Source organism: Oncorhynchus clarkii, chromosome 20 (assembly GCF_045791955.1).
Source record: "Oncorhynchus clarkii lewisi isolate Uvic-CL-2024 chromosome 20, UVic_Ocla_1.0, whole genome shotgun sequence".
Classification (NCBI taxonomy): domain Eukaryota; kingdom Metazoa; phylum Chordata; class Actinopteri; order Salmoniformes; family Salmonidae; genus Oncorhynchus; species Oncorhynchus clarkii.
In genome coordinates, this window is record NC_092166.1 from 53,697,822 (window position 1) to 53,725,059 (window position 27,238).

Below are 27,238 nucleotides of genomic sequence, written 5' to 3' on the forward strand. Positions count from 1 at the left end.
GCCAGCCAGTAGGCCCACTTACAACTCTACAAACTCAAAGAGGAACACTGTGGTGGAAAACACAAGACTGTCCATTTCTCCCGTTTTTTAAATATTTTTTTGAAGTGTACTGAGCAGCACCGACTATCTCTGTGCTTGACACTAGCTGGAGCTCCTCCCAGTCTGCCATTGCTTCCATAGCTACACAATCAACGTATTTATGTAGATTGGTGATGAAGCCCCTCTGTACACGGATCTAGTCTAGATAAAGGTCTCCAATCCACAGAGGCCTGCTCTCATAAAGTCTTTCAGCATTGTACACTTGGCACTGAGCTCTAAAACGCTGTCCCTACTGTACCACTGTATCCCCTACTGAACGCTTGTGTACTGCAAACACACACACATACACACTAACAAAAGCCAGCTGCCTTCACCAGCGATGGGCGAAAGAGGTAGCCAGCTACGGTTCACGCTTTGGTCCTTCACTCGTTTGCCAGGGAAACAGAAGAGTAAAACACGAGAAGTTCACAGAGGGAGCAGATAGGCCGACCCAGAGGGAGGAAAAGCAAACGCCAAAGTGATATCAGTCATGCTGAAAAAAATCGAGAGACGAGAGGGAACGCAGTACAAATTATCCGCCGCAACACGGAAGAACAGATCAGAGGCATCCGTTGGGATTGGTCCGCCACTCTCGGGATAGGCGATATGCGCTAGGCTATTCCAGCCTGTTTGGCTTGAAGAAATGAGTTCAACTGGAAATATTACCCAATGGAAAACGGGGGGGGGGGGGGGGGGGGGGGGTTACATGACCTTTGATCAAACATGTTGCTTTAAACTATCGAAACCAAACCTCTTCAGACTCATCAAACGTTGACTTTGTTAGACGTTCGACAGACGGTCATCACGTGGCTGTGACTCGTCCTAATGAGCAGGCTAATAAAAAAAGGCTTGTTGGCCCAAAAACCAAGCTGAGGTGATTCGGATAGTCAGAGTTGGAAGAGATGAACATCACATCATCAGAATCGTAGCGGACAGGTGAGGTCCAACGGCAGCTCTCTTTACAGAGTTGGTCGGGATGCGGAGACGCGAGTAAAGTCTACCCTGGTGTGCCGGACCTGGGACGGCAGTGCGAGTGCTCAGGCCCCAGTATGACCAGAATACTTCGGCGACAGGGATAGGAAATCCATTATATGTCTTCAGCAAAAGATCATTGTGATTTTTCCATAGGTATTATGGCGCACGCCTGGGTGAAAACTCGATAGCAGGTTATCGCCTTCACCCAGCTGAAAATGAAATAGACTGATTGTACTCGTTCTAGTGAGGGATTGTGTGTGTGTGTGTACATTAGGCGATGTGTGCAGTTCCTGTGTGTGTGTGTGTGTGTGTGTGTGTGTGTGTGTGTGTGTGTGGGAGTGCACGAGAAGAGGGAGAAGATGCCTTGCCCCCTCCGCCACTGCTCCACCCAAGCCTCTCTCGCACTCCCCCGACTCTCGCATCTTAACAAGGCTTTTCCTCCGCTCCTCCTCCAAAAAGGCAAACCAAATCAATAAAAGAACAGGAAAAAAAAGGACTAAAGTGGAGGAACGAGAAGAGAGAAGGAAAAAAAAAACACACACTGAACTATAATTTGTTCTGTCTTTCAGCTTCAATTACAAAAAATATCAAATATTTTTGTTTGACTTCACAGCAAGACTTCAAGAGGGCCCCCAAGACTTCCTTCCATTTGCATCCAGCCACAGCCCACTGGTGGAGCTGAATTCCATTAATTATATGACCTATATATCACATAGTTAATATTGCAGCACTGGGAAAGAGAGAAACTCAGCCAATACTGGAGGAACGGGTCTAAATTTGGAGATCTTCAGGACATCAGAGCTCCCTTCTCCCAGCGCTTTTCTGAGGCGGCGCTCTTTGATCTCCTTCCCTCCTGACATTGTTTGCAAATGTCACTTTAATGGGACTGGCAAACACGCGAACGAACGCAGCCGCGCTCTTTTCTCTTTCTCCTCTTCTTCTTCTTCTTCTTCTTTCTCTCGAAAGCCCATCGTTGCAACTCCACTTTCCAGTGAATCAAAAAGGGAGAGAGGTCTGTCTCCAGCTGCTTTCCTGAAGGGAGCGGGTGTGAACGCGTGAATGTGTGGACAAAATGTCCTAACAACCCAGGGTTTCTTTAACTGTCGTTGCATGTACTAGCAATAATAACAATCGATTTGGACATTTTATTAACAAAACGAGACATACTGTATATACACGTAAGGTTATCCTGGTCAGGATGCATGTAAGCCTGAACAGAATTGTTAGCTCTACCGCAGCACTGGTAGTCCAGTTTGCAGTGTATAAGCCCTGGCTCAAGTGAGCTAGCCCAGGTTGAGGGCTACTAGTGTAGTATAGCATTCAGTATAATATTAGTATAGAATATTGGCCAGGATGGAGAAAGTTAGCGAATGGGCTAAGGTGCGCTGCTCTTGCACACTGTCGGTCATTGGTGGGTTCTCTGGAGCTGAAGGGAGTTAGCATGCTGGGTCTAGCGTCACCAGGCCAAGTGCTGATCTCTTAATCAGTGTCCAGAGCGACCAGAGCCCTCCTCTGAAGGCTGGGGCCCCTGCCTGCCTCTGCCAGCCCTGCTAACGCCATGAATATGGAGCCCTTCTGCGGCCGGGGCTTGCTTATGTTTTCTGTCTGATATCTCGGCCCCATTCCCATTTCAAAGAGAGGTCCACCCAGGGGTTTGACTTTTTGATCTGCTTGGCGACTGACTCGACCACCTGCATGTGGGATCAGCCGCGAGCGAGAACAAGACCAATCCCTCCTACCCTGCCTCCCTTGCCCTTCACACTGCCTCCCCATCCAGCCCCCACCTTCCCAGAACCCTCCAGAACCCCAGCGGTCATAAACTGGGTTTGGAGCTGCATCTTAACTCTCCGACCGCTCTGTTCCGCTGTGTGCTGTGGCTGGGAGGAGATGCTGGACATGATTGCCGTAGCAGCAGGAGTCGGCTCCGTTCCCACCACAGACAGTCCACCTCTGTCGGGCAAAGTCATGGGAGCCATTTTGTGACCGCAGTGTGAGGGCTGTAATGTCAGGGCCCCATGGCACTGAGATGACTGAGGAGAGAGCTGGGGCCGGTGGCTCCTCTAATCAGCCATGGCTTCCACCACCAGCCGATCCTTACACCCCTCAGAGGCCAGTGGTACCACCAACAAAGACCTCAAAACACAGAGACACTACTGCCTACTGCTCATGTCTTACTGCGAGCATTCCTCTTCCCAAGGTCTAGCACGGGAAGGTCCAGCTTCCATCTGCCATTGAGAATATACGCAGTGTGATAATATGCAATCCTCTTAATGAATTGATATGATTCCGCAAGTTTATCGATATGGCTCGACTGATATGGGTCGATGACTTAATCACGGGTCACTATTCCTGGATACCTCTTAAACACGACATTATATATATTAGCATTCAACGTTAATGAGATCACCATGACCATATTAATTAAAACCCTCAGGAGCCCAGATGATTGGATGAATAATTTAAGGGTGTGCTGAGGAAGAAGCCTTCCACCAGCCGACACTAGGCTAAGTAATTGAGGGACTATGACATGCCAGGGCATGTACTGTCGAGGAGGACTAGCACAGGACAGGGTTTAGTCAACTCCAGTCCTGTAAATTCAGGGTTACATTTCAACCAATTAGTATCGTGGACATTAACTTATGCCGTTAAAGAAATACTATTCGACTTTGTCACTAGACCAACAGCTAACTCAGACGTGTGGATCTTAAAGAGTATTTCTTAGAGAAGTGAGGTTTCTTTCTCAGTTTCATTCAGTTAATTAGCTGCCTTGAACCAAAAGAACAGATATACTAATGAGTGTGTAATTGATGCGCAGCTGGAGTGATACCCAGGATTCATAGTGGTTCTCCTCTCCTCCGGATCAACCAGGAGAAACAGAGAAAAGAGAGGTGGAAAGACCAACTTAAATCCGCTACGACGTTATCTTACCCTCTCTCTCGCTGAGCAATCCTGTCCTTTTTTACTCACTTTTTAATATCCAAGCAATTTCAGTATTGATCAAACTACATTACACATATTGCATTCAAAGCGTTAAACAGTCAATACATTTTTATTTTTATTGTCCCATACACCGGATAGGCGCAGTGAAATGTGTTTTTTTTTAGCAGGGTCAATACGAGGTAAGGCACCCTCAAACAGTTAAGTTAGAAAGAGTATCAGTATTAAACAGTTGAAAAGGAGAGTAGCAGAGTACCAGAAGCTAATTTGCGCAGCACAGTGGAAGTTGCATAGCAGTAGAGGTTCCCCTACTGGCCTCATTTACATATAACACTATAACTCTTTTGCACACTTCTGGCAAGCTTAAAACACAAAACACAGCAAGCCTCCCCCCCCAAAAAAAACAGCGCAGCATTTTACATGACTAATACAAATACAACAATCAAATGTGTGAAATCTACAGGAGCAAGTAACGAAATTCACAAAAACGGTAGACGGTCTTAATATCAAAACTACACCATGTGACACTTTTGTTTATTTGTCCCCTTTCCTGGTTATAAATGACTTTTAGAGATGCAAACAAACGTAAACAAAACCGTACAACCAAAGACTTTCTTTTCTCTAAACGTTAAAGGAAAGAGGAGTAAAAATGCTTGGTATTTGTCAAAAGAAGAATGGGAAGCCCCGTGAAGCAGAAAGCAAGACAGCGGTTGGGAAGAGGTTGGGGGGTCCAACCAGCTTTAGAAAGACCTAATAAATCCTGATTTGAGAGTCGGGGCTAACCAGAGAAAGACGCGAGCCTGCAAGAGCTAGGCAGGCGCTACCGCTCTTAAATGCTACGTTTGATTAAGTCTTCCCATTAGGTGACAGCTGAACTTTAACATTAATATGATAATATTGAAATAAGTGGGTGTTATTTACTTTAGCGCCCGGGTGGAGGCGGTAGGGGGAGGAGGGGCAGCGGGGGAGGACAAGGGAAAGGAGGGAGGATGATGAATGATTTCTGGACAGCTCTGGGTGACACCAGGCGAGCCCAGGCCTCCTCTAATCAGACTTGACAAAATGGAGACCTATGCAGAAATATTGGTTACAGTCGGCGTCACAGCCCTGCCTGGTCTCCTGCTAGCACTCCCACACCGGCCCCTGATTGTCTAAAGCCACTGAAGCATCTATTTCAATTGGCACTTCCTTCCTAGCACAGGGATTTTAAATTTAGCTGGTGTCATTTACATATTACTCTTAATCAAAAAACCACACTGGGAAATAAAAAAGAAAAAAAAATAGAAAAGAAACAAAACCGTGGCGTCACGGTTCAGGGGTAGGCGCAGAGGCACTTTATAAAATGGAGATGTGACAAGACATTAAGCTGAGTGTGTGTGTGTGCGTGCGTGTGTGTGCGTGCGTGTGTGAGAGAGAGAGAGAGAGAGGGGGGGGGTTGGTATGCTTGTGAGTGAACGGATGTGGGTAAGAGTAAGGAAGAAAGAAGGAGAGAGACAGAGAGAGAGAGAGAGAGAGAGAGAGACAGAGAGCGCGAGTTGGCTAGGGGTGGTGGTATGGCTAGGGGTGGTGGTGTTTGTGAAAATTACGGACAATTTTACGGACAAAATTACAGACAATTTCGAAAATTGCCGGAGTGTACTGCGTACAGCTTGTGTTTTTCTTGTTCTTCGAAAAAGCATCCAGCATTGGTTGTCGGACAGCTCTTATACAGTATCATTCTGCATTAGACTGATGGAACTATAACATAGTTAACCGCAGAAAAGAGTCGTCTACATCACACACAACGTATGGGGACTTCACATACTGTGCGCTCATAAGACAACAGTCTTCGAACACATGGACATACTTTCCCCCCTAGGATTATGGAGAACCACAGTACAGTATGCATTCGGGATAAATAAGATGTGGGTTTGAGTGCGCATGAGTTTCTGTACGTGCTTTATGACGCATGTACTTGCCACCTGTGTACACCGTATGACTGCCTATTAGGGCCCTTCTCGAGTGCACTTGGGTCTAAATGAGCGGACGTGAACGTGGCTGATGACACAGGTGGAGACATCTGCAGAGAGGTGCGTTAGAATCAAGGTCCCTACCTGCCTCTTATCTTCTCAGCATTCCCGTTAGGATGCGGGAGCTCTTGCCCAGGTTGGCGTCGGTCTCTCTCAGCTAGAAGCAGGGGGGGGGGGGAGAAAGGACAGGTGTGACACAGAGACATACACAGTCCATGTAGGAGGTTGAGGGGGTTGAGGGGTGAGTGAGACTGGGAGAGAGTCTCTGGGGAAGAATGTGGGAAATGCAGAGAATAAAACTGGGATAAAAATGAGAGACAGAAAAATATTCAGAGAGACAAACAAAGAACGAGAGAAGGGCCCGTAAATTGAAAGATAAACATGTACGGTCGAAGGAGCACACAGTGACTGAACACATTGTATATAAGGCATTGTGCAGGATTGGAGCCTTCAGGTTCGCTGTGGTTTCGGATTATTCCTACTTTCACATCTACACACTAATGGCACAATCAGATCCATCGGCAAAATGTTACTCTTTTCATTATTGTGACAACTGCTTGCAACATGGAGAGATGTCTCGACCGACGTCCGTGCTGTGTTGTACTGAACAGTACTTACGATGTCCCGTGCGCAATAATGAATATCCTTCAGTATCTCTCTTTTATCTTTCGCTCTCTTTTTGGGGGTCACATTTCTGTTTTTGTTTTCAGCCTCTGTGACACGAGAAGCGTGACGGACACCACCAGTCAAACGTTTGGACTCATTCCAGGGTTTTTCTTTACTTGTACTGTTTTCTACATTGTAGAATAATAGTGAAACCATCAACACTATGAAATAACAGGTACGGAATCGTGTCGTAACCCAAAACAAGTTCTGGTTACTACTCTCCTTTCGTTCGCTCTCTCCACGTGAGGGTTGTTCTGGCATGCTGTTTGGAGGACCGTGCTTGGTGCCAGGCTGAGCAGCCTCAGATGTGGTTCTGGGCGGGTTCAGCTGCTGGCTCTGACACCAGCCCCACAGCCGCCTGATGTCTCTCTCAAACTCCATGGATGGATCGCTCCCCAGACTTCCCACTTTTCTCCCAAAATACCACACTCTCTCTCTCTGAATCAATCTCACACTCTTTCCTTCCACTCTTGTCTTTCTCTCACTTTCTGAATCAATCTCACACTCTGGCTGTTCTCTCATTCTCTCTCTCTCTCAGCCATATCAAAGGGCCCATTTATGAGATATAGCTTAAGATTGATGAGGCAATAAGGCAAACAATACATTGTAATGAAGTAGTTAAGGAGCTCATATACTGTGAGGATTGGTGGCGGGGCCTCAGTGAGTGAAGTTAAAAAAGGACATCTACGTTTGTCCCCAAGTTCAAGGGTCTGCTGTCGACCTCATTGATACCAGAAAAAAATCATGTCAATAAACTTTCACACCTGCTTTGTCTGTAGGGAACAGCTATGTCTCCTGCTGTGTGTGTGTGTGTGCGCCACTGCTTGTGAATGCAAGTGTGCGTCTCTGTATTTATGCTTAAACGATGCCCCCCAAACGCCTTCATCCTCTGTCTTTTTCATGCGAGAACGACGTTTACCGATCCATCCATCCTGTGTGTCTTCACATCATGTTTTTCTTCTTTCCCCCCTCCCCTTTTTTTTGCCCCACAAACTGTCTTTAAAAGGAAGAGGGGGGCCTGTGCAGGCTCATGGGAAAGAGAAAACGAGGGAGAGAAAGCGAGGGACTATCCTCCTTAGCGGCAGGCAGACCTTTTGAAAGGAGATGTTTGATTTCCTTTGAAATCGCCTGCGAGGCCCACTGCCATGTTGTGATCTTAAAGCATTCTCCGTAGAGGGTGCCGTCAGAGGGCCCCTCCCCGTGCTGGGGCTCTCTCTGCTCTACCTGTCTGTCTGACTGTCTGTCTGTCTGTCTGACTGTCTGTCTGTCTGGGGAGGGGGGAGAGAGGGTCAGAGTCTAAAGCTCTAAGTGTAGAGATGAGAGAAGAAGAGGAGAAAGTGAGAGAGAGATGCAAGGCCTAATACTCAGTTCTTTATGCAGTCAGTGTGTGTGTGTGTTTGTCCGTCCGTGCATGTGTGTGCGAGCGTTTCTGTGTGTGGATGCTTGTGTGTTCAACTAGACAGTCTTACATCATCTTACATGGGACACACAATGCCTTCATGAGCACAGCGGTGGAGGTGGTGAACGTCCCTAACCAACCACAACGCCTTGTTGTCATCAGCCCTTTGTCCTTGCCTTCAATCCCACTGTCCTTCTAGCGCAGGCCTTTACACACTCGTTAGATTATGAGGGTAGCGGCTCGTGTCCGGCGCGCGCGTGTCCTGCATGTGCGCGAGCAACTGTTCTCACCCGGTCTCTGGATCTCTGGATCTTCTCGCGGTCACTGTGCAAGTTAGCCAGGATCTCTTGGCACACTTGTTCTGAAAGACAAAAGAGAGGAGAAACACAGTATAGGTAAGCATGGGTACGCTGTGCCTGGGATGCACCCGTCTTCCCTTTGATTCCTAACTGAACCTTTTCTGAGAGAAGTTGAAGCTAAGTGCCTTACTTAAGGACATGACAGCACTAAGCCCCGAACTTGAACCAGTGATTTAAGTCCATTTCTTAAGTGCTCTGCTTCTGTTGCCAAATAGTCTAGTCCACAGCTAAAGCGGATAGGCATTGAGGTGTGCATTAAGACCCACAGTATGTGTGAGGTGTTTGTGTGTGTAAGCTATTGTAGCAGACAGCTGGCTTCAGCTTAACCAGCCCACTAACCTTCGAACATTAGAGAACATTGGGCCAAAAACCCATGTCTGGCCTAGCTAAGCCTTACTTAGCACAGCTAAATTGAGCCTGGATCAGCTGTGCAGACAGAACCATCAGCTTCGCCACCACTAGCAATGAATCCTAACTTAATGCCATATTCTTAGAATAGATATGGGCGGCTGCACGTCAGGAAGGCCCGGAAATATTTTTGGGGGTATCTCAGACTGTTCTGGCAATTCGAAGATAGAAACGTCATTGGGAAGAAGGATGTTTGATATTCCTTTTACAGTTGTGTCACAAACCATTTCAGGGGTAATGATGATGAAAGTGGCCATTTTGGGTCCTTTTTCAACCTATACATACATAAGACCCTATGATCTGTGAACCGTAGATGATACAGACAACATCTGGGTGTGACTATACTCCTTCTAGTGTGCTCTAACGTCATGTATGTCTAGATTCTGAAATAGAAATGTTCACAGTCATTTATTCAACGTTAAAAGTGGAAGATATGACCCATTTAATACAGTGCCTCCAGAAAGTATTCACACCCCTTGACCTTTTCAACATTTTGTTGTGTTACAGCCTGAATTCAATTAAATATATTTTTTTTTCCTGCAAACAATACCCCATAATGACAAAGTGAAAATAAGTGGATACATTTTTGCACATTTATTGAAAATGAAATACAGAAATATCTCATTGTTCATACTGTACATTGGAGAAAGACTACCACTGAAGTATTGTGCTCAGTTTCTATTACCTTGTAAATTAAATTCAAATATACACCTCAGAGAAGTTTCTGATGCCCTCCCAATCACCCCGTCCCAATCCCTTTGGATAGAGCCCCTCTCCACTCTCACCAATAACCACCATTGAATCTGAGCTATAAAGACATACCAGGAATAACAATTTTTATTTGATTTATTTTACTCTTATTTTCAATGACGGCTTAGGAACAGTGGGTTAACTGCCTTGTTCAGGGGCAGAACCATAGCTCGGGGATTCAATCTTCCAACCTTTCGGTTACTAGTCCAACTGCCGCACCAAATATTGACATATCCTAATCTGTCCAGAACTCATTCATATTACAGCAGGTTTGCAAATCACAAAAATACAAAAAAATGACGTTGTAGTATAGTTAAATCCTTCCTTCTCTCTCCCAAGCCAAACCCATCCCTCCCTCTTCACCTCCCCGGTTTCTCCACCCTTTACCCCACCCAAGCTTTCCCCAACCTCCCATCCTTGCCCACCCAAGCTAAGCTTGTCCCAACCTCCCATCCAACCTCCCATCCTTGCCCACCCAAGCCAAGCTTGTCCCTACCTCCCATCCAACCTCCCATCCTTGCCCACCCAAGCCAAGCTTGTCCCTACCTCCCAACCTTGCCCACCCAAGCCAAGCTTATCCAAACCTCCCATCCTTGCCCACCCAAGCCAAGCTTGTCCCTACCTCCCATCCTTGCCCACCCAAGCCAAGCTTATCCAAACCTCCCATCATTGCCCACCCAAGCCAAGCTTATCCAAACCTCCCATCCTTGCCCACCCAAGCCAAGCTTGTCCCTACCTCCCATCCTTGCCCACCCAAGCCAAGCTTGTCCCTACCTCCCATCCTTGCCCACCCAAGCCAAGCTTGTCCAAACCTCCCTACCTCTCAGACACACTAAAGGTGTCCGCATGCTTCAGATCGACGGGCACCTAGCTGAACTCTGCTAGCCGAACCAAATGAGTGTGCTCGCATACTCCCTTAAATGATCTTTGCTTGAGAAACGAGAGCAAATTGGCAGTGGTACCTTTTGTCCTTTTTGAGACGCCATAGCCAGTATACACTTCCTCAAAATAGTTAGAATTGATCTAATCTGTCATTAATTTGGATGTTTTTGCAGAGGAGATCTTAGTCATGCAATTTTACATTAACATGATCGGAGCAGTATTTTTCAATTAAGAAATTTGCTTGAAAACGAGTCATCATTCACTGAATGACAACAAAGACTATAGTTATAACCTCAACCCGGCACAGCCAGAAGAAGACTGGCCACCCCTCAGAGCCTGGTTCCTCTCTAGGTTTCTTCCTAGGTTCCTACCTTTCTAGGGAGTTTTTCCTAGCCACCGTGCTTCTACATCTGCATTGCTTGCTGTCTGGGATTTTAGACTGGGTTTCTGTATAGCACTTTGTGACATCGGCTGATGTAAAAAGGGCTTTATAAATACATTTGACTGATTGGTCAACAGTAGGGATTCTTCAATCAATCACCAACGAAGGGGCGTAGACTTCGGCTACGAAGTCCAAAACAAACAAAAACGTCAGAAAATAGCGTCATAATATATGCACGAACTCTAACGAACTGAATCAGCTGGGAAGCCTTCACACCCATCTATCGACTTACTCATCCATTCCCACCCAACATATACTGTACCCCATGCATCCACACACCTATTCTCTCCCATCCTCATACACATATTCACCATCCCATTCTCTCCCACCCTCATACACATATTCACCATACCATTCTCTCCCACCCTCATACACATATTCACCATACCATTCTCTCCCACCCTCATACACATATTCACCATCCCATTCTCTCCCACCCTCATACACATATTCACCATACCATTCTCTCCCACCCTCATACACATATTCACCATACCATTCTCTCCCACCCTCATACACATATTCACCATCCCATTCTCTCCCACCCTCATACACATATTCACCATACCATTCTCTCCCACCCTCATACACATATTCACCATACCATTCTCTCCCACCCTCATACACATATTCACTATACCATTCTCTCCCACCCTCATACACATATTCACCATACCATTCTCTCCCACCCTCATACACATATTCACTATACCATTCTCTCCCACCCTCATACACATATTCACTATACCATTCTCTCCCACCCTCATACACATATTCACCATCCCATTCTCTTGCATGCACGCACACACACACACACACACAGAGACCATTAGCTATGTACACACACGGCCTTCCCCAGAGGGGTAAAGGGGATCACCCTTTACCCATCTCTATCTCCCACTGTTCCATCTTTACTTCCGTCTCTCTCTCACCACACACACTAAGTTTGTTAAAGTACATTTCCATCTACAGTACCTGACTCTCTCACCTGACCACAGTCACGGTATTGACAGTTATTGAATGCTATGTAGTCCATTGGAATAGGCCACTTCTATCGTTACTTCATAGAGAAGAACAGTTATTTGAGGAAAGTAGATTATATTGGGGGGAGGGGGAAAGGATATGGTCTCAATTTACGATAAACTCAGTGCTCCTCTATAAAAACAAAGTAGCCTATCGCTGGCCCAGATTCATACACTGAGGCAAAAAAGGTTGATCAAAGTGGAAAGAAAGCGGGCTCTTCATGGAATAGCAATGTGGGCATTCATTTCCTGATTCCGCTTTGTTCAAGTTTATTTGCTGCTAATCTGTGAATCTTTGAGTGACAGTAGGTTGTTCGAGATTTGCGCAGATTGGAAACGTTGCAAGTTGTCAAATGAGGGTTTGTAAGTATTGAAAAATTCCAAACTTTTTGTTAATGTAATTCATGAAAGCACACTTTTAAACAAGATAAATTAATTAATAAAACATTTAAAAAATGGACTTATCAGCCATTATCGGAATGACCCTTGTATCTGTGGTGCTGTGTGTGTGCCAGTGAGAGTGGGCCGTTGTTGCCCGAGGAGAGAGAGAGAGCGACATTTCAGCAGCAGGTTCAAAATAATCACAGGCAGATTAACTAGATCACCAATTGAAAACATAACCAAGCGAGGGAACTGCTACAAGTTAACTATAGCTAACTAAGCATTCATTTTGTTGTTGCCTTTCCACCTGCACTGTAGAGCCTAAATAAATCTGCACCGTTGGAAAGCTGGGATTCCCCGCTATTAAACAATAGCCATGTCATTGTGACAACATTAAACATATTCTAATAGCCTAATTGACAAATAACTTAATGCGCATAGATCTCCCACAAAACATGAATATTTGGGCCTTATATATAAACATGTCTAGTCAGATACCTTGCTTTGAAACAGCCTACCTTATCCATTTGATTTCGGACTTATTGAATGAAGGAATCCTTTTATAAAGACAAACGTATTTGGTTGTAATGTTGAAAAAGCCAGTCCTGCACACCTAGGAGCTCTCCAGATCGAGGGTTGACCACATGTTGATAACATGTGACTAACAGTACAGTTCTATGTGGGGGGCTAAGTGCCTTGATCAAGGGCACAACGGCAGGAGGTGGTAGGTCTACATGGGATCAGACACAGCAGCTTTCCAGGTTTAATAATGCTTACTTTTTCCATGTAGACTATATTAATAGTCATGAACATATGCGTTAAAAGTCATAGAGAAGTCATGGAAAATGTGTATAAACCATTAACAGTGAATAATGAATTTCGGTGAACATAGGACAGTTCCTGCACTTCTTCCATCCATACCCTATAATGCCAAAGTGGAATTATGTTTTTCAAAATGTTTACAAATTAATAAGAAATGTACAACTGAAATGTGTTGAGTAAATATGTATTAAACCACTTTGTTATGGAACGCATAAATAAATTCAGGAGTAAAAAGATTTCTCAATGACTACCTCATCTCTGTACCCCACAATATACAAATATCTATAAGGCCCCTCAGTCGAGCAGTGAATTTCAAACAGAGATTCAAACACAAAGAACAGGGAGGTTTTCCAGAGTTTAATGGCTGTGATAGGAGATAAATGAGGATGGATCAATAACATTGTAGTTCCTCCACAATACTAACCTAATTGACAGAGTGAATAGAAGGAAGCCTGTACAGAATATAAATATTACAAAACATGCATCCTGTTTGCAATGAGGCACTAAAGTAAAACTGCAACACATTTGGGGAAGAAATTTACTTTATGTCCTGAATACAAAACATTGTGTTTAGGGCAAATCCAACAAAACACATCACTGAGTACCACTCTTCATATTTTCAAGCATGGTGGTGCCTGCATCATGTTATGGGTATGCTTGTCATCGGCAAGGACTAGGGAGGTTTTTTAGGATAAAAAGAAACGGAATAGAGCTAAGCACAGGTAAAATGCTAGAGGGAAACCTGGTTCAGTCTGCTTTCCAACAGACAATGGGAGACAAATGCATCTTTCAGTAGGACAATAACCTACATCACAAGGCCAAATATACACTGCAGTTGTTTACCAAGACGACATTGAATGTTCCAGAGTGGCCTAGTAACAGCTTGAAACTCTTTGGCAAGACATGAAAATAGCCATCTATCAATGATCAAAAACCAACGTGACAGAGCTTGAATAATTTTGAAATGAATAATGTGCATTGAACAATCCAGGTGTGCAAAGCTCTTAAGAGACTTACTCAGAAAAACTCACAGCTGTAATTGCTGCCAAAGGTGTCATTATGGGGTAATCACTCTGTCATTATGGGGTATTGTGTATCGATGGGCGAGATACATTTATTTGGTATTTATTTTGAACTCAGGCTGTGGAATAAGTAAAATGGTATGAATACTTTCTAAAGGCACTGTAGGTCTGAAAAGGGCCTAAAATGGCCACTTTCTCAAAAACGGTTTGTGATACAAATGTAAAAAGCATATCAAACATCCTTCCTTACTACAAGTTTTATGTGAGAATTGCCAGAACAATCTGATACAAAAAAAATATTCCTGGCGTGGAATTGCCCATATATAGAGTGCATTCGGAAAGTATTCAGACCCTTTGACTTTTCCACATTTTGTTACATTACAGCTTTACTATAAAATGTATTAAATAAATGTTTTTCCTCATCAATCTACACACAATACGCCATAATGACAAAGCGAAAACAGGTTCATAGAAATGTTTTCAAATGTATTAAAAAAATATGGAAACACCTTATTTACATAAGTATTCAGCCCATTTGCTATGTCCCTCGAAATTGAGCTCAGGTGCATCCTGTTTCCATTGATAATCCTTGAGATGTTTCTACAACTTGATTGGAGTCCACCTGTGGTAAATTAAATTGATTGGACATTATTTGGAAAGGCACAAATAATTATTTGGAAGAGCAAAAACCAAGCAATGAGGTCGAAGGAATCGTCCGTAGAGATCCGAGACAGGATTGTGTCAAGGCACAGATCTGGGGAAGGGTAACAAAACAATTCTGCAGCATTGAAGGTCCCCAAGAACACAGTGGTAGAAGTTTGGAACCACCAACATTCTATTTACAGCTGACCACCTGGGCAATCGGGGGAGAAGAAGCCGATGGTCACTCTGACAGAGCTCCAGAGTTCCTCTGTCCAGAAGGACAACCATCTCTGCAGCACTCCACCAATCAGGCCAGACGGAAGCCACTCCTCAGTAAAAGGCACAAGACAGTTCATTTGAGTTTGCCAAAAGGCACCCAAAGGACTCATATATTGAGAAACATCATTCTCTGGTCTGATGAAACCAAGACTGAACTCTTTGGCCTAAATGCCAAGCTTCACATCTGGAGGAATCCTGGCACCATGCCTACTGTAAAGCATGGTGGTGGCAGCATCATGCTGTGGGGATGTTTTTCAGCAGCAGGGACTAGTCAGGATCAAGGGAAAAGAGATCCTTGATGAAAACCTGGTCCAGAGCGCTCAGGACCTCAGACTGGGGCGAAGGGTCACCTTCCAACAGGAGAACAACCCTAAGCACACAGCCAAGACAATGCAGGAGTGGCTTCGGGACAAGTCTCTGAATGTCCCTGAGTGGCCCAGCCAGAGCCCAGACTTGAACCCGATTGAATATCTCTGGAGAGACCTGAAAATAGCTGTGCAATGACACTCCCCATCCAACCTGACAGCGCTTGAGAGGATCTGCAGGGAAGAATGGGAGAAACTCCCCAAATACAGGTGTGCCAAGCCTATAGAGTCATACCCAAGAAGACTTGAGGGTGTAATCAATGCAAAATGTGCTTTTTTTTCAAATGTTTAAAAAATACGTTTTTGCTTCTTCATTAATGGGTATTGTGTGTATGATGATTAAAAAAACTATTTAATCAATTTTCAAATAAGGCTGTAAGGTAACAAAATGTGGAAAATGTCAAAGGGTCTGCATACTTTTCGAATGCACTGTACTTAGAATAAAACAGAACTACATGCAATTCTAGGAATTTTATCCAACAATTGCAGAGGGTGAATTGTATGCATTTTATATGAGGTAATATAGGTAAATATTTTCATTTAAAAATTTTAACAATTGCTTTAATAATGGCTTAATTTGTATTTGTAATGTATCCCCAAATCCATGTGTATGTGTGTATAGTGCGTATGTTTGTGTTGCTTCACAGTCCCTGCTGTTCCATAAGGTGTGTTTTTATCTTTTTTTTTTTTTTAATCAAATTTTACTGCTTGCTTCAGTTACGTTATGTGGAATAGAGTTCCATGTAGTCATGACTCTATGTAGTACTGTGTTCTGGACTTGGGGACTGTGAAGAGACCTCTGGTGCATGGGCGCCAGTAGTTCAAACAGACAGCTCGGTGCATTCAACATGTAGTGATATACAAGTAGTGATGAAGTCAATCTCTCCCACACTTTGAGCCAAGAGAGATAGACATGCATATTATTACTGTTAGCTCTCTGTGCACATCCAAGGGCCAGCCGTGCTGCCCTGTTCTGAACCAATTGCAAAGTCCCTTTTTGTGGCACCTGACCACACGAATAGTCGTACAGGTGCGACAAAACTAGGGCCTGTAGGACCTGCCTTGTTGATAGTGTTAATAAGAAGGTAGAGCCGCGCTTTATTATGGACAGACCATCTTAGCTACTGTTGTATCAATATGTTTTGACCATGACAGTTTACAATCCTGGGTTATTTATTTTAATTTTTATTTATTTAGCCTTTAACCCCAGTTAAGAACAAATTCTTATTTTACAATGACGGCCTACCCCGGCCAAACCCTCCCCTAACCCGGACGACACTGGGCCAATTGTGCGCCGCCCTATTGGACTCCCGATCACAGCCCAGGATCGAACCAGGGTCTGTAGTGACGCCTCTAGCACTGTAATGCAACTAAACTGTGCTCTTATATCACTTTAATTCCAGCTCTCACAACAGTATCTCAAGCAGTACAACTACATCCTGCTACTGGACTCCAATCAGCAGATGCAATATTCATAAAACCACTTTCTTTGAAATGTTGCTCTTCTATCGTGGACGTAAACACATTAACGCACACTTAGAAAACATTGCCAACAAGGCGCCTGACAAGCTCGTCAGTGGTCACTGTCATTTCCTGGTCCCTTGGGTTAGACGGAGAAAAAAAAACACACCAAACAAACAAACCTAAAAAAAAAGATCCCACCGCTGGCACCAACTGTAAGCAGGTACTGCATTAGGGTAAAAAAAAATGAGTGCGAAAGAAAAAAAGAGAAGTGAGGAATCTTTGCGCGGATCAAAGACGGCCTTTCAAACACACCAAACAATCCGGCGTAAACAACGCACTGCTGAGTAGATTACACTACACAGGTGCGGCACTCCAAAGAGCCCATGTGCTGCGCTGCCTGTTTAGGGGAAACGCCGCAAAAAAAGGGCTACATCTGGCAGCTAAACAAGATAGAAAGGAGAGAGCGCAAAGAGAGGAGGAAGAGAAAAAAACGGGGGCGCACAATGTCTCTTTTTGCCTTCATTAATTTCTAATCAGGGACGAGACAGATTGAAGGATACACAGATTAAACAGTGCAGTCAGACAGTCACATGTGACAAATAGGGCAGATTAAAAGACTGAATACAGGTATTAATAACCATAATAATACAAGCACCCCCCCCCCCCCATCCCTCCCATGTCCCCTCCAAAAAGAACAAGGAATAAACAGGGAAAGGAGGTGCGCAGGAAATCTTCTGTAAAGACAACTAAGCGCCTCTATCCGTCTCTGTCAGGGATGGGGCTTAAAACAAATGAGGGTGACAGTGCTATACAAGTATTTGGCGTGGAGGAAGACCGAGAGCGCATTATTGGTAAAGCACACACTCCAACTGAGAAGATGGATGAGGTCGTTGCAGAAGAATAGGGCCCAATGGCATCCTGCTGTAAAGACTCTGCTGCTGGAGCGGTGCTGAGTTGACATTAAGTCCTTGGTTGTAGTGTACAGGGCCTCGCTCTGAATGATACACATGTAACGGAATGTTTAACGGAGTCCCCTCTCTCAGAAATGTAAAAGTTGTACTGAAGAATTTGCCTGATTATAAACACAAATAATGTCCTTGAGCTTTCAGTAAACAGATACACAATGTCCTTTCAGATTATGGTTGAACTATGCCTCTTGTAGCTTCCCCAAGAGGCTAAAACCTCTTGATTAGGGCCGCAATGAACCACATTGGTTGAACCAAATCTAATCAAAATGAAATCGTGTTTGTCACATGCTTTGTAAACAACCAGTGCAGACTAACAGTGAAATGCTTACTTACAGGTCCTTTTCCAACAATGCAGAGTTAAAGATAAAACATTTAAACAGCAAAACGAGGAATAAATACCCAGTGAATAACGAATAACAATAACATGGCTAAATACAGGGAGTACCAGTACAGAGTCGATGTGCAGGGGTACGAAGTAATGGAGGTTAGCTATGTACATATGGTAGGGGTAAAGTGACGAGACAACAGGAGAGATAATAGACCGGTAGCAGCAGTGTGTGAAAGTGTGTGTGGCGTCAGTATGCATGTGTGCGTATGCTGTGCGTGCGTGTGGGTGTATGTGTAAGTATCGGTGAGTAGAGTCCAGTGTGTGTGGCATCAGCATGCATGTGTGCGTATGCTGTGCGTGTGTGTATGTGTAAGTATGTGTGGGTAGAGTCCAGTGTGTGTGGGTGTATGTGTAAGTATGTGTGGGTAGAGTCCAGTGTGTGTGGGTGTATGTGTAAGTATGTGTGGGTAGAGTCCAGTGTGTGTGGGTGTATGTGTAAGTATGTGTGGGTAGAGTCGGGGTAGAAGCTGTTCAAGGTCCTGTCGGTTCCGGACTTGGTGCACTGGTACCGCTTGCCGTGCAGAGACAACAGTCTATGGCTGGGGTGGCTGGAATCTTTGACAATTTTTGGGCCCTTCCTCCGACACCGCCTGGTATAGAGGTCCTGGGCGGCAGGTACCTCGGCCCCAGTGATTCACGAAGGCTGCTATAGTATCTTAACAAGAGGGTCTCCTTTCTTATCTTTCTTCTTAAAAAAAAAAAAAACAATCCGCTCGCCTCACTTTTCAAACAATGAAACCGGTTAAGTATTCAATATAATGTGCATGGCCTAACAGAGACGCATAAACACACAAAGAGAAAGACAACCGCCCAGGCGCATTTCAGGTTTCTTTCCATTCTACTGACAGTGCTGCTGAGAGGAGCCGCGCGCCTGTCTCTATGAGAGGCTGGCCTGTCTCTCTATGAGAGGCGGGCGGAGTCAAGGTTTCCGAGAGCGCGCCAGCTATCTAACGCAGAGCACCACCATTGTGCACCTTTAGAGGATGTTAATATCAAGGTCGTCACTGGCGGTGCGTTTATCCTTGAGAGAGGCAGACAATGACAAAATGAGGATGAATTACTCCATATGGAAAGTCAAAAGCGTATCAATTTCCATGAAGGGTTCAAATGAAATGCTTCCACTTTAAACGTCTAGGTCAGCTAGGCTACATGTACCACAGCCACCAAAATGGATTAAGTGCCATCGCTTCTATGACTGCTAACACAGCTACTCATCCTCCAACCACTACTGATGAAGGTCATAAGCACTGCACCAACAATGGCGTAGACAGCATCTCCCCCTGGATAGGTAAGTTGTACATTCATTTAATTGCCGGGTCTGTGTGCTGTAAAATCCGTCGCAGTATGATGAAGTGTCCCCAGAGCCGACAGACTGCAGAACACATTAAAGACTCTCAGCAGCCAGGTCCACAAACTCAAAGATACATATTTCCCTTAGCTGTGGGACCACAAATGGGATGTTCCCATTAAGAAATCCCTCACCCTACACACACACACACAGACCATTAGCTATGTACACACACGGCCTTCCCCAGACGGGAAAAGGGGATCACCCTTTACCCCCCTCTCTCTCTCTCTCTCTCTCACCACGCACACTAAGTTTGTTAAAGTACATGTCCATCTACAGTACCTGACTCTCTCACCTGACCACAGTCACTTTCAGAGAGTTAGGGTAATGTTCACGAATTGACAAATCTGTTACCTGGAAAAGGGAGCTCTCATATCGGCTAAATGTTGAATTCGGCTTTCGAAAACCAACAAAGCTACTGTGGAGGAGGATGAGAGACGGCTTTTCTAATAAGCATCTCTTCCCTTGATGGCATTCCGTCCTGCAATCAGTAATAAAATAAAGATCCCCCCCCCCCAAATCCATTTCCATGTAGCCTGTACTTAAGCTCTATCAATACGCAAATAGGTCACGTTAAAATTGCTGTATTAGATACTATCACCTGCATCTGTAAATCTCTGATGAGGTTTTGACTCGACAGATCGTCAGCAGGCTTCCAACCCACACTGGTTCGTTACACTACAGACGGCACTGTGTCAACGCGTGGGCCGTCGTCAGAGTTTACGACAGCAAAATATCCAACGTGGATTCACATCTAGGTTACTGTGCGTTAAGGCACCATCATAAACAGCTGGCGTAGACAAGGCGTGAAAGAGAGCGTCAGAGTGAGAATTGTAAAATAGAGATTGGATCAGAGTGAATTAACAGACCGTTTGAAACAGGGTCACAGAAAAGTACGATTCAAAATAACTCCACATGTATAATAGACATTTTTGTCAACACCAGCTACTATTTATGAAAAGTCACGACCTCCACAAAATGGCGCGAATTGAACACTGAGCTAAAGAAAATCCACGTCAAATTCAGAATCACTAAAACTTCTCTCTACGCTCAACCACCAGACAGAACAACCCTAGGTTATCCAAAACACAGGAAATGATCATTTCCTGCTGACGATCCGGACTTGTTGCTCGTTAGCATATAAAATATTCCCCTCCCGTTTGAACGGCTATTAACTATTTAAATGACCCTGGCGCTAAGGCCTTGCTCAGACTCGCTTGCTAAACATCCATATCCCCCAAAGGTCCATTTAACAAGTCTATTACTCTTCTCACATTATAAATCACACCACCACTAGAGAGCAGGACTTTATATATTAACTCACCCTCTTAACAAGAGATTAGCAGAAGTCATCATTGTAGAGGGTACAAATAGAGGTACTAGATAAGACCCAATGGTGTGCTGACTGAGTTTGCCTCAATCAGATACTGAGACAAATCAACTGAGCGGTATCCAGATCCATCCTTCCACCTTCCCTTTGGTTCTATGGCCTAGTGTTGGTGAGATGCATTGGGTCTCACCACATCATCACACGGTTGTCCACATCATACTTCTATGGAGCAATGGGAGAGAGAAAAGCCAGTGTAGGCCAGTATAGATAATTGTAGCCCAGGCCAAAGAAGCCCAGTCAAGGTAATTACCATAAGGTTAGAAGTCTACAGTCCCAGCCAGTCCATCCCATCCCAAGACAACCCACCCCAGCTACCATTCCAGGGGCCCCTCCCACTCCTCCCTCCACAGGCACACACATAATTGGACACATCATCAATTTTACAGGAGCAGTTTATAGAGCAGTTCCACCGTGAGATGTCTGGGGCCCCTTTTTCTTTCTCTCCTTTTCTATCTTTCCTCTGCTCTGGTCCCTCTCTCCCCTGAGCTGAAAGGGTACAAGCCCTGACAGCGGTAACACTCTGAGGCTCAGCACAGCTCTGTTTCATTAGCTGGTTGAAACCACTTTTTAAAGGTTACCACACAAACCTCTATCCGGACACAATTCACACAGACAAAGGAGTGAAAACGACCCGAGGGAGTTGTGAAGGCAGGTGGAGTCTGCCACTGTCTCACATGCAAGCACAGACTGACACACACAAGCCCCCCCACTCCCCACCCCCCACCCCCACACACAAAATGACGAATTCTGCATCTGCATTCACTAAACTCGTTGGCTGGAATACCTGGGGAACAAAGTTAGCTTTCTTTGTACACCGTCTGGAATATTTTCCTTACACTCATCGAAGTTGTTCACACCACTTTCTGTTTCAAATGCCGAGCCCACAGGCCATGTGTCCAGTCTTGGTCACATCGGCTGACTTGGCTCACAAAGTGAAGTAGGTAAGAACCAGGTCATTGGGAGTGATGCAGCATCTGGACAATCTCCAGTGTTGTGACAACTAACAATAAGAAGGAGCTATATTCACCTTCACCTCAGTACACTGCTTCCTCTGAGTATGACCTCTATTGTGTGTAGTCAGCATTTCCCTTGAACAGCAGCGGAGGGATAAGGTGTATTCTGAGCTGGCAGCCCATCTGAGGGGCCTTTTCTTGAACGAGTTTCCATAGACGTGAGCAGACAAGGAAGGGTGTACACACCAAGCAGGCTGACCAGCCCTGCTGTGGGCCTTCGTCTGCACGTGGATGTTTGCTATGAGCAGCGGTGTGGTAGGCAGCCAGTCAGGACATATTTCTGGGGGCCTTTCTTCACTCCGCGCCGGGCCGTGTTTTATTCATCGCCTGCGCCCTGACCCCGCAGATCTCCTGTTCTGACAAATTACTTCTGATTAAGACAGATCTCTATTAGTCAGCCACTCAACTTAGCCTATTCATCATCCGCCCTTTCCCCTGCTCCCCCTCCCTCCCTCGCCCGTCCGTCAGACCGGAGCAAGACGCAAAGGAAATGTTCCGCCGCGGTTTTAAATGGCTGATTACGGACAATTGGCGGATGGAGAGATGTAAGGGAGTCTTATGGGTGATAAGACGCAGGTTTAATGGGTATAAATGACCAGGCTGACTAGGAGGACCAGCTGGTAATAGAACCATTTGTTTCAGGCAGAAAAGGGGCAGGGAGAAAAATGAAGGCTGTTTTTCTTCAATTGAACTCCCTCGCTGCCTCGAGTTCAAACACTCCTGTTCCCGAATGGACTTTTAACAGTGAGGTCCCTCTCACTCGCCATGAATGAGAATAGATGAGGCTCGATAGCGGTGCCGGTTGTTTTACATTTATGAAATTACTCCGTCAAGCACACACAGATGCTGATGTGGACATGGCCACAGACCAGACATGTACACACAGTCAAATACTCAGGCACAAAGCAATGCACCAGCTTACAAATAAAAACCAATAATAAAATGTGAGGGAACTTTAACGTACATTATAAACCGGGTAGTTTGGGTCCTGGATGCTGATTGGCTGAAACAGAATTTCAGGTGTGTGTATATCAGACAATATCAAATCAAATCAAATCAAATAAAATTTATTTATATAGCCCTTCGTACATCAGCTGATATCTCAAAGTGCTGTACAGAAACCCAGCCTAAAACCCCAAACAGCAAGCAATGCAGGTGTAGAAGCACGGTGGCTAGGAAAAACTCCCTAGAAAGGCCAAAACCTAGGAAGAAACCTAGAGAGGAACCAGGCTATGTGGGGTGGCCAGTCCTCTTCTGGCTGTGCCGGGTGGAGATTATAACAAAACATGGTCAAGATGTTCAAATGTTCATAAATGACCAGCATGGTCGAATAATAATAAGGCAGAATAGTTGAAACTGGAGCAGCAGCACAGTCAGGTGGACTGGGGACAGCAAGGAGTCATCATGTCAGGTATTCCTGGGGCATGGTCCTATGGCTCAGGTCCTCCGAGAGAGAGAAAGAAAGAGAGAATTAGAGAGAGCATATGTGGGATGGCCAGTCCTCTTCTGGCTGTGCCGGGTGGAGATTATAACAGAACATGGCCAAGATGTTCAAATGTTCATAAATGACCAGCATGGTCGAATAATAATAAGGCAGAACAGTTGAAACTGGAGCAGCAGCACAGCCAGGTGGACTGGGGACAGCAAGGAGTCATCATGTCAGGTAGTCCTGGGGCATGGTCCTAGGGCTCAGGTCCTCCGAGAGAGAGAAAGAGAGAAGGAGAGAATTAGAGAACGCACACTTAGATTCACACAGGACACCGAATAGGACAGGAGAAGTACTCCAGATATAACAAACTGACCCTAGCCCCCCGACACATAAACTACTGCAGCATAAATACTGGAGGCTGAGACAGGAGTCCATGTGTATAATATTTAATATAATATTTTACTATTCTTTTTTATATTGGTAAGCAGTTTATAATAGCAATACGGCACCTCTAGGATTTATGGCATATGGCCAATATAGCACAGCTACGGGCTGTATCCAGACACTCCGTATCGTGCTGAAGAACAGGCCTTAGCCATGGTATATTGCTCATATACCATACCTCCTCGGGCCTTATTGCTTAAAGATGCACTATGCAGAAATTGCTAAAATTCGAACAGTTCGCCTAATTTCAGTTTATGTGACAAAACAAGCAAGTATAGTGTAGAGAATCATTGTACCATCTAAACTGCTGTGAAATATATTTTCCATAAACAAAAATATTATATTTTCAAGCTGGTGTACAAAACCGAAAATAAAAGACGAAAAAACTCAACTTAAGGGAAGCATAGAAATAGTACTTCTTAGACATTCTTTCAATGAGAAAGAAATGTGTGATATAGATATGTCAATGTGAATCTGGTTAGGTCGCCCAAAAAGTTACATATTGCAGCTTTAATTAAGTATCCCAATACACTACTTGTAATGTAAAAACTTAAAAACACGTTGTACTGAAGACAACTTGAGGTAAAACTTCTGAAATCATAAACTCCTAAGTTAAAACAGAGCAAATAGATAAATCAGCTCAATAGCTGTAAAGTCCTATTGTTTAAATCCCAAAACATACTGACTAAATGAACCTGAACCACAATAATGGGTAACAGGGGGAGGAGAAGGAGGAGGGGGTTGCTGTCAGCAAATTGCCTGGAGTTAATCAACCCAGTCTTCCTGAACCATCCAAATGAAAACTAATGGACTTTGGGCCACGCTGTGATTGCCTCAACACACTTACAGAAGTAAGATGGGAACGACGCCTTAAATTAAAAATGTTGAATTTCCACAGACGGCTGGTCAGGCCATACATCTACTGTATCCACGCAGCCACGAAGGTCAATTCTATGGATCAAATGGACTTGACTGATTAATTCCATTTCCACTGCTCCCGGAATGATTTGCACGCATTGATTAAGGTTGTGGTCAGAATGCGTAGAAAATGTATGAAGTGTGGAATTAAAAGCAACCTACAAATAAGATTAAATTGCCTAAATATTATTAACAGTGCTGGTACTCTTATCTTACAATTAACAAAAATATAAACAACATGTAAAGTGTTGGTCCCATATTTCATGAGATGAAATAAGACCACATACATTTTCCATATGCACAAAAAGCTTATTTCTCAAAAGTTGTGCACACATTTGTTTACATCCCTGTTTGTAAGCATTTCTCCTTTGCCAAGATAATCCATCCACCTGATTGAAGTGGCATATCAAGAAGCTGATTAAACAGCATGATCATTACACAGGTGCACTTTGTGTTGGGGACAATAAAAAGCCACTCTAAAATGTGCAGTTGTCACAACACAATGCCACATATGTCTCAAGTTTTGAGGGAGTGTGCATTTGGCATGCTGACTGGAGGAATGTCCACCAGAGCATTTGCCAGGGAATTGAATGTTTATTTCTCTACCATAAGCCACCTGCAACATCATTTTAGAAAATTTGGCAGTATGTCCAAACGGCCTCACAAACGCAGACCACGTGTAACCCCGCCAGCCCAGGACCTCCACCTGCGGGATTGTCTGAGACCAGCCACCCGGACAGCTGATGAAACTGTGGGTTTGCATAACCGAAGAATTTCTGCACAAACTGTCAGAAACCGTCTTAGGGAAGCTCGTTGTCCTCACCAGGGTCTTGACCAGACTGCAGTTCGGCGTCGTAACTGACTTCAGTAGGCAAATGCTCACCTTCGATGGCCACTCGCACGCTGGTGAAGTGTGCTTTTCACAGATGAATCCCGGTTTCAAGTGAACCGAGTAGATGGCAGACAGCATGTATGGCATCGTATGGGCGAACGGTTTGCTGATGTCAACGTTGCGAACAGATCGCCCCATGGTGGTGGTGGAGTCATGGTGTGAGCAGGCATAAGCAAAGGACAATGAACACAATTGCATTTCATTGATGGCAATTTGAATGCACAGAGAGATACCGTGACGAGATCCTGAGGCCCATTGTTGTACCATTCATCCGCTGCCATCACCTCATATTTCAGCATGATATCGCAAAGCCCCATGTCGCAAGGATCTATACACAATTCCCGGAAGCTGAAAATGTCCCAGTTCTTCCATGGCCTGCATACTCACAAGACATGTCACCCATTGAGCATGTTTGGGATGCTCTGAATTGACTTGTAGCAACTTCGCACAGCAATTGAAGAGGCGTGGGACAACATTCCACAGGCCACAATCAACAGCTTGATCAACTCTATGCATAGGATGTATCGCGCTGCAAGAGGCAAATGGTGGTCACATCAGAAACGGACTGGTTTTCCGATCCACATTTTTTTTTAAGTATCTGACTGGGAACACAGATGCATATCTGTATTCCCAGTCATGTGAAATCCAAATGAATTTAATTAAATGGACAAAATATAAAAAGTAAAATCTTTGAAACTGCTGCATGTTGTGTTTCTATTTTTATTCAGTGTATATACACACACAAGCAGCATAACAAACAACCGCATCAGACTCCTTTCAGCCCATTGTTGGTAGTGAGGAAATGACTAAGCCATAGCCTATGAAAGTAAAGGTGCCTTTACAATAAGCTTTACAGCTAATTATACTTTCAGTATGTGATTGGGAATAAATTAAAGCTTATCATTTGTGTAGTGGACAATAGAAATGACTATCACAGTACAAACTACTGACACAACACAATAACCATCTCACAGCTGACAAATAGTCTCAATGTAGAAAGGAAATAAGTGGAAACTGTATGGAAAGATGACGAAAGAAAAAACCTACGAGGAAGACTGGAGAAGACGAATACATATGAAACAAGGATAAATACTCCTAAACTTGGAAGCAGCAGAGGGAGGTATACCCGCAATTAAAAACCCCAAACATCTCAATTCCTACTAATCAAACGCAGCATCCCTTCTACCCTCCTCGGGCGGAACACACAGCGGAGGAAAGAAGTTTGTCAGTTTCGCGAAACGGACTTGAAGAAAATACATGAGGGGAAGAAGAAACTTGACGTTACGCCGTTGCCATGTCCACAGTTTAGGAACGTTAATAATCGCTTTACTCTTGATTAAAGGCTTTTATGTCTCTAATCAGAAAGTTGACAGACAGATCAAAGCGTGCAACACTATTTTTCTTTGCCTTTTAATTATCTATAAAACACCACACCTCGGGCTGCTCTTCCCTGCCTATCTCCTCAAACTCTCGGCGAAAGACGGCGAAGGAAGATCTAACACTTCTTAACAGTTCATTATCCAATAAAAAGGGGGGAAACAACGAA

General features: G+C 44.5%; 1 protein-coding gene across 3 annotated transcripts in view; it reads right to left on the reverse strand.

The window, feature by feature from the left end:
- LOC139377485 (vesicle transport through interaction with t-SNAREs homolog 1A-like) overlaps positions 1 to 27,238 on the reverse strand; it is a 172,209-nt gene that overhangs the window by 41,840 nt on the left and 103,131 nt on the right. For 2 of the 3 annotated variants that reach the window (XM_071120516.1, XM_071120515.1), the window contains one exon: positions 8,355 to 8,425. In XM_071120516.1, coding sequence (XP_070976617.1) covers positions 8,355 to 8,425 — 71 coding nt within the window. Of the gene's footprint in view, positions 1 to 6,083; positions 6,157 to 8,354; positions 8,426 to 27,238 lie in introns of all 3 variants that reach the window. The other variant, XM_071120517.1, reaches the window with a different exon arrangement.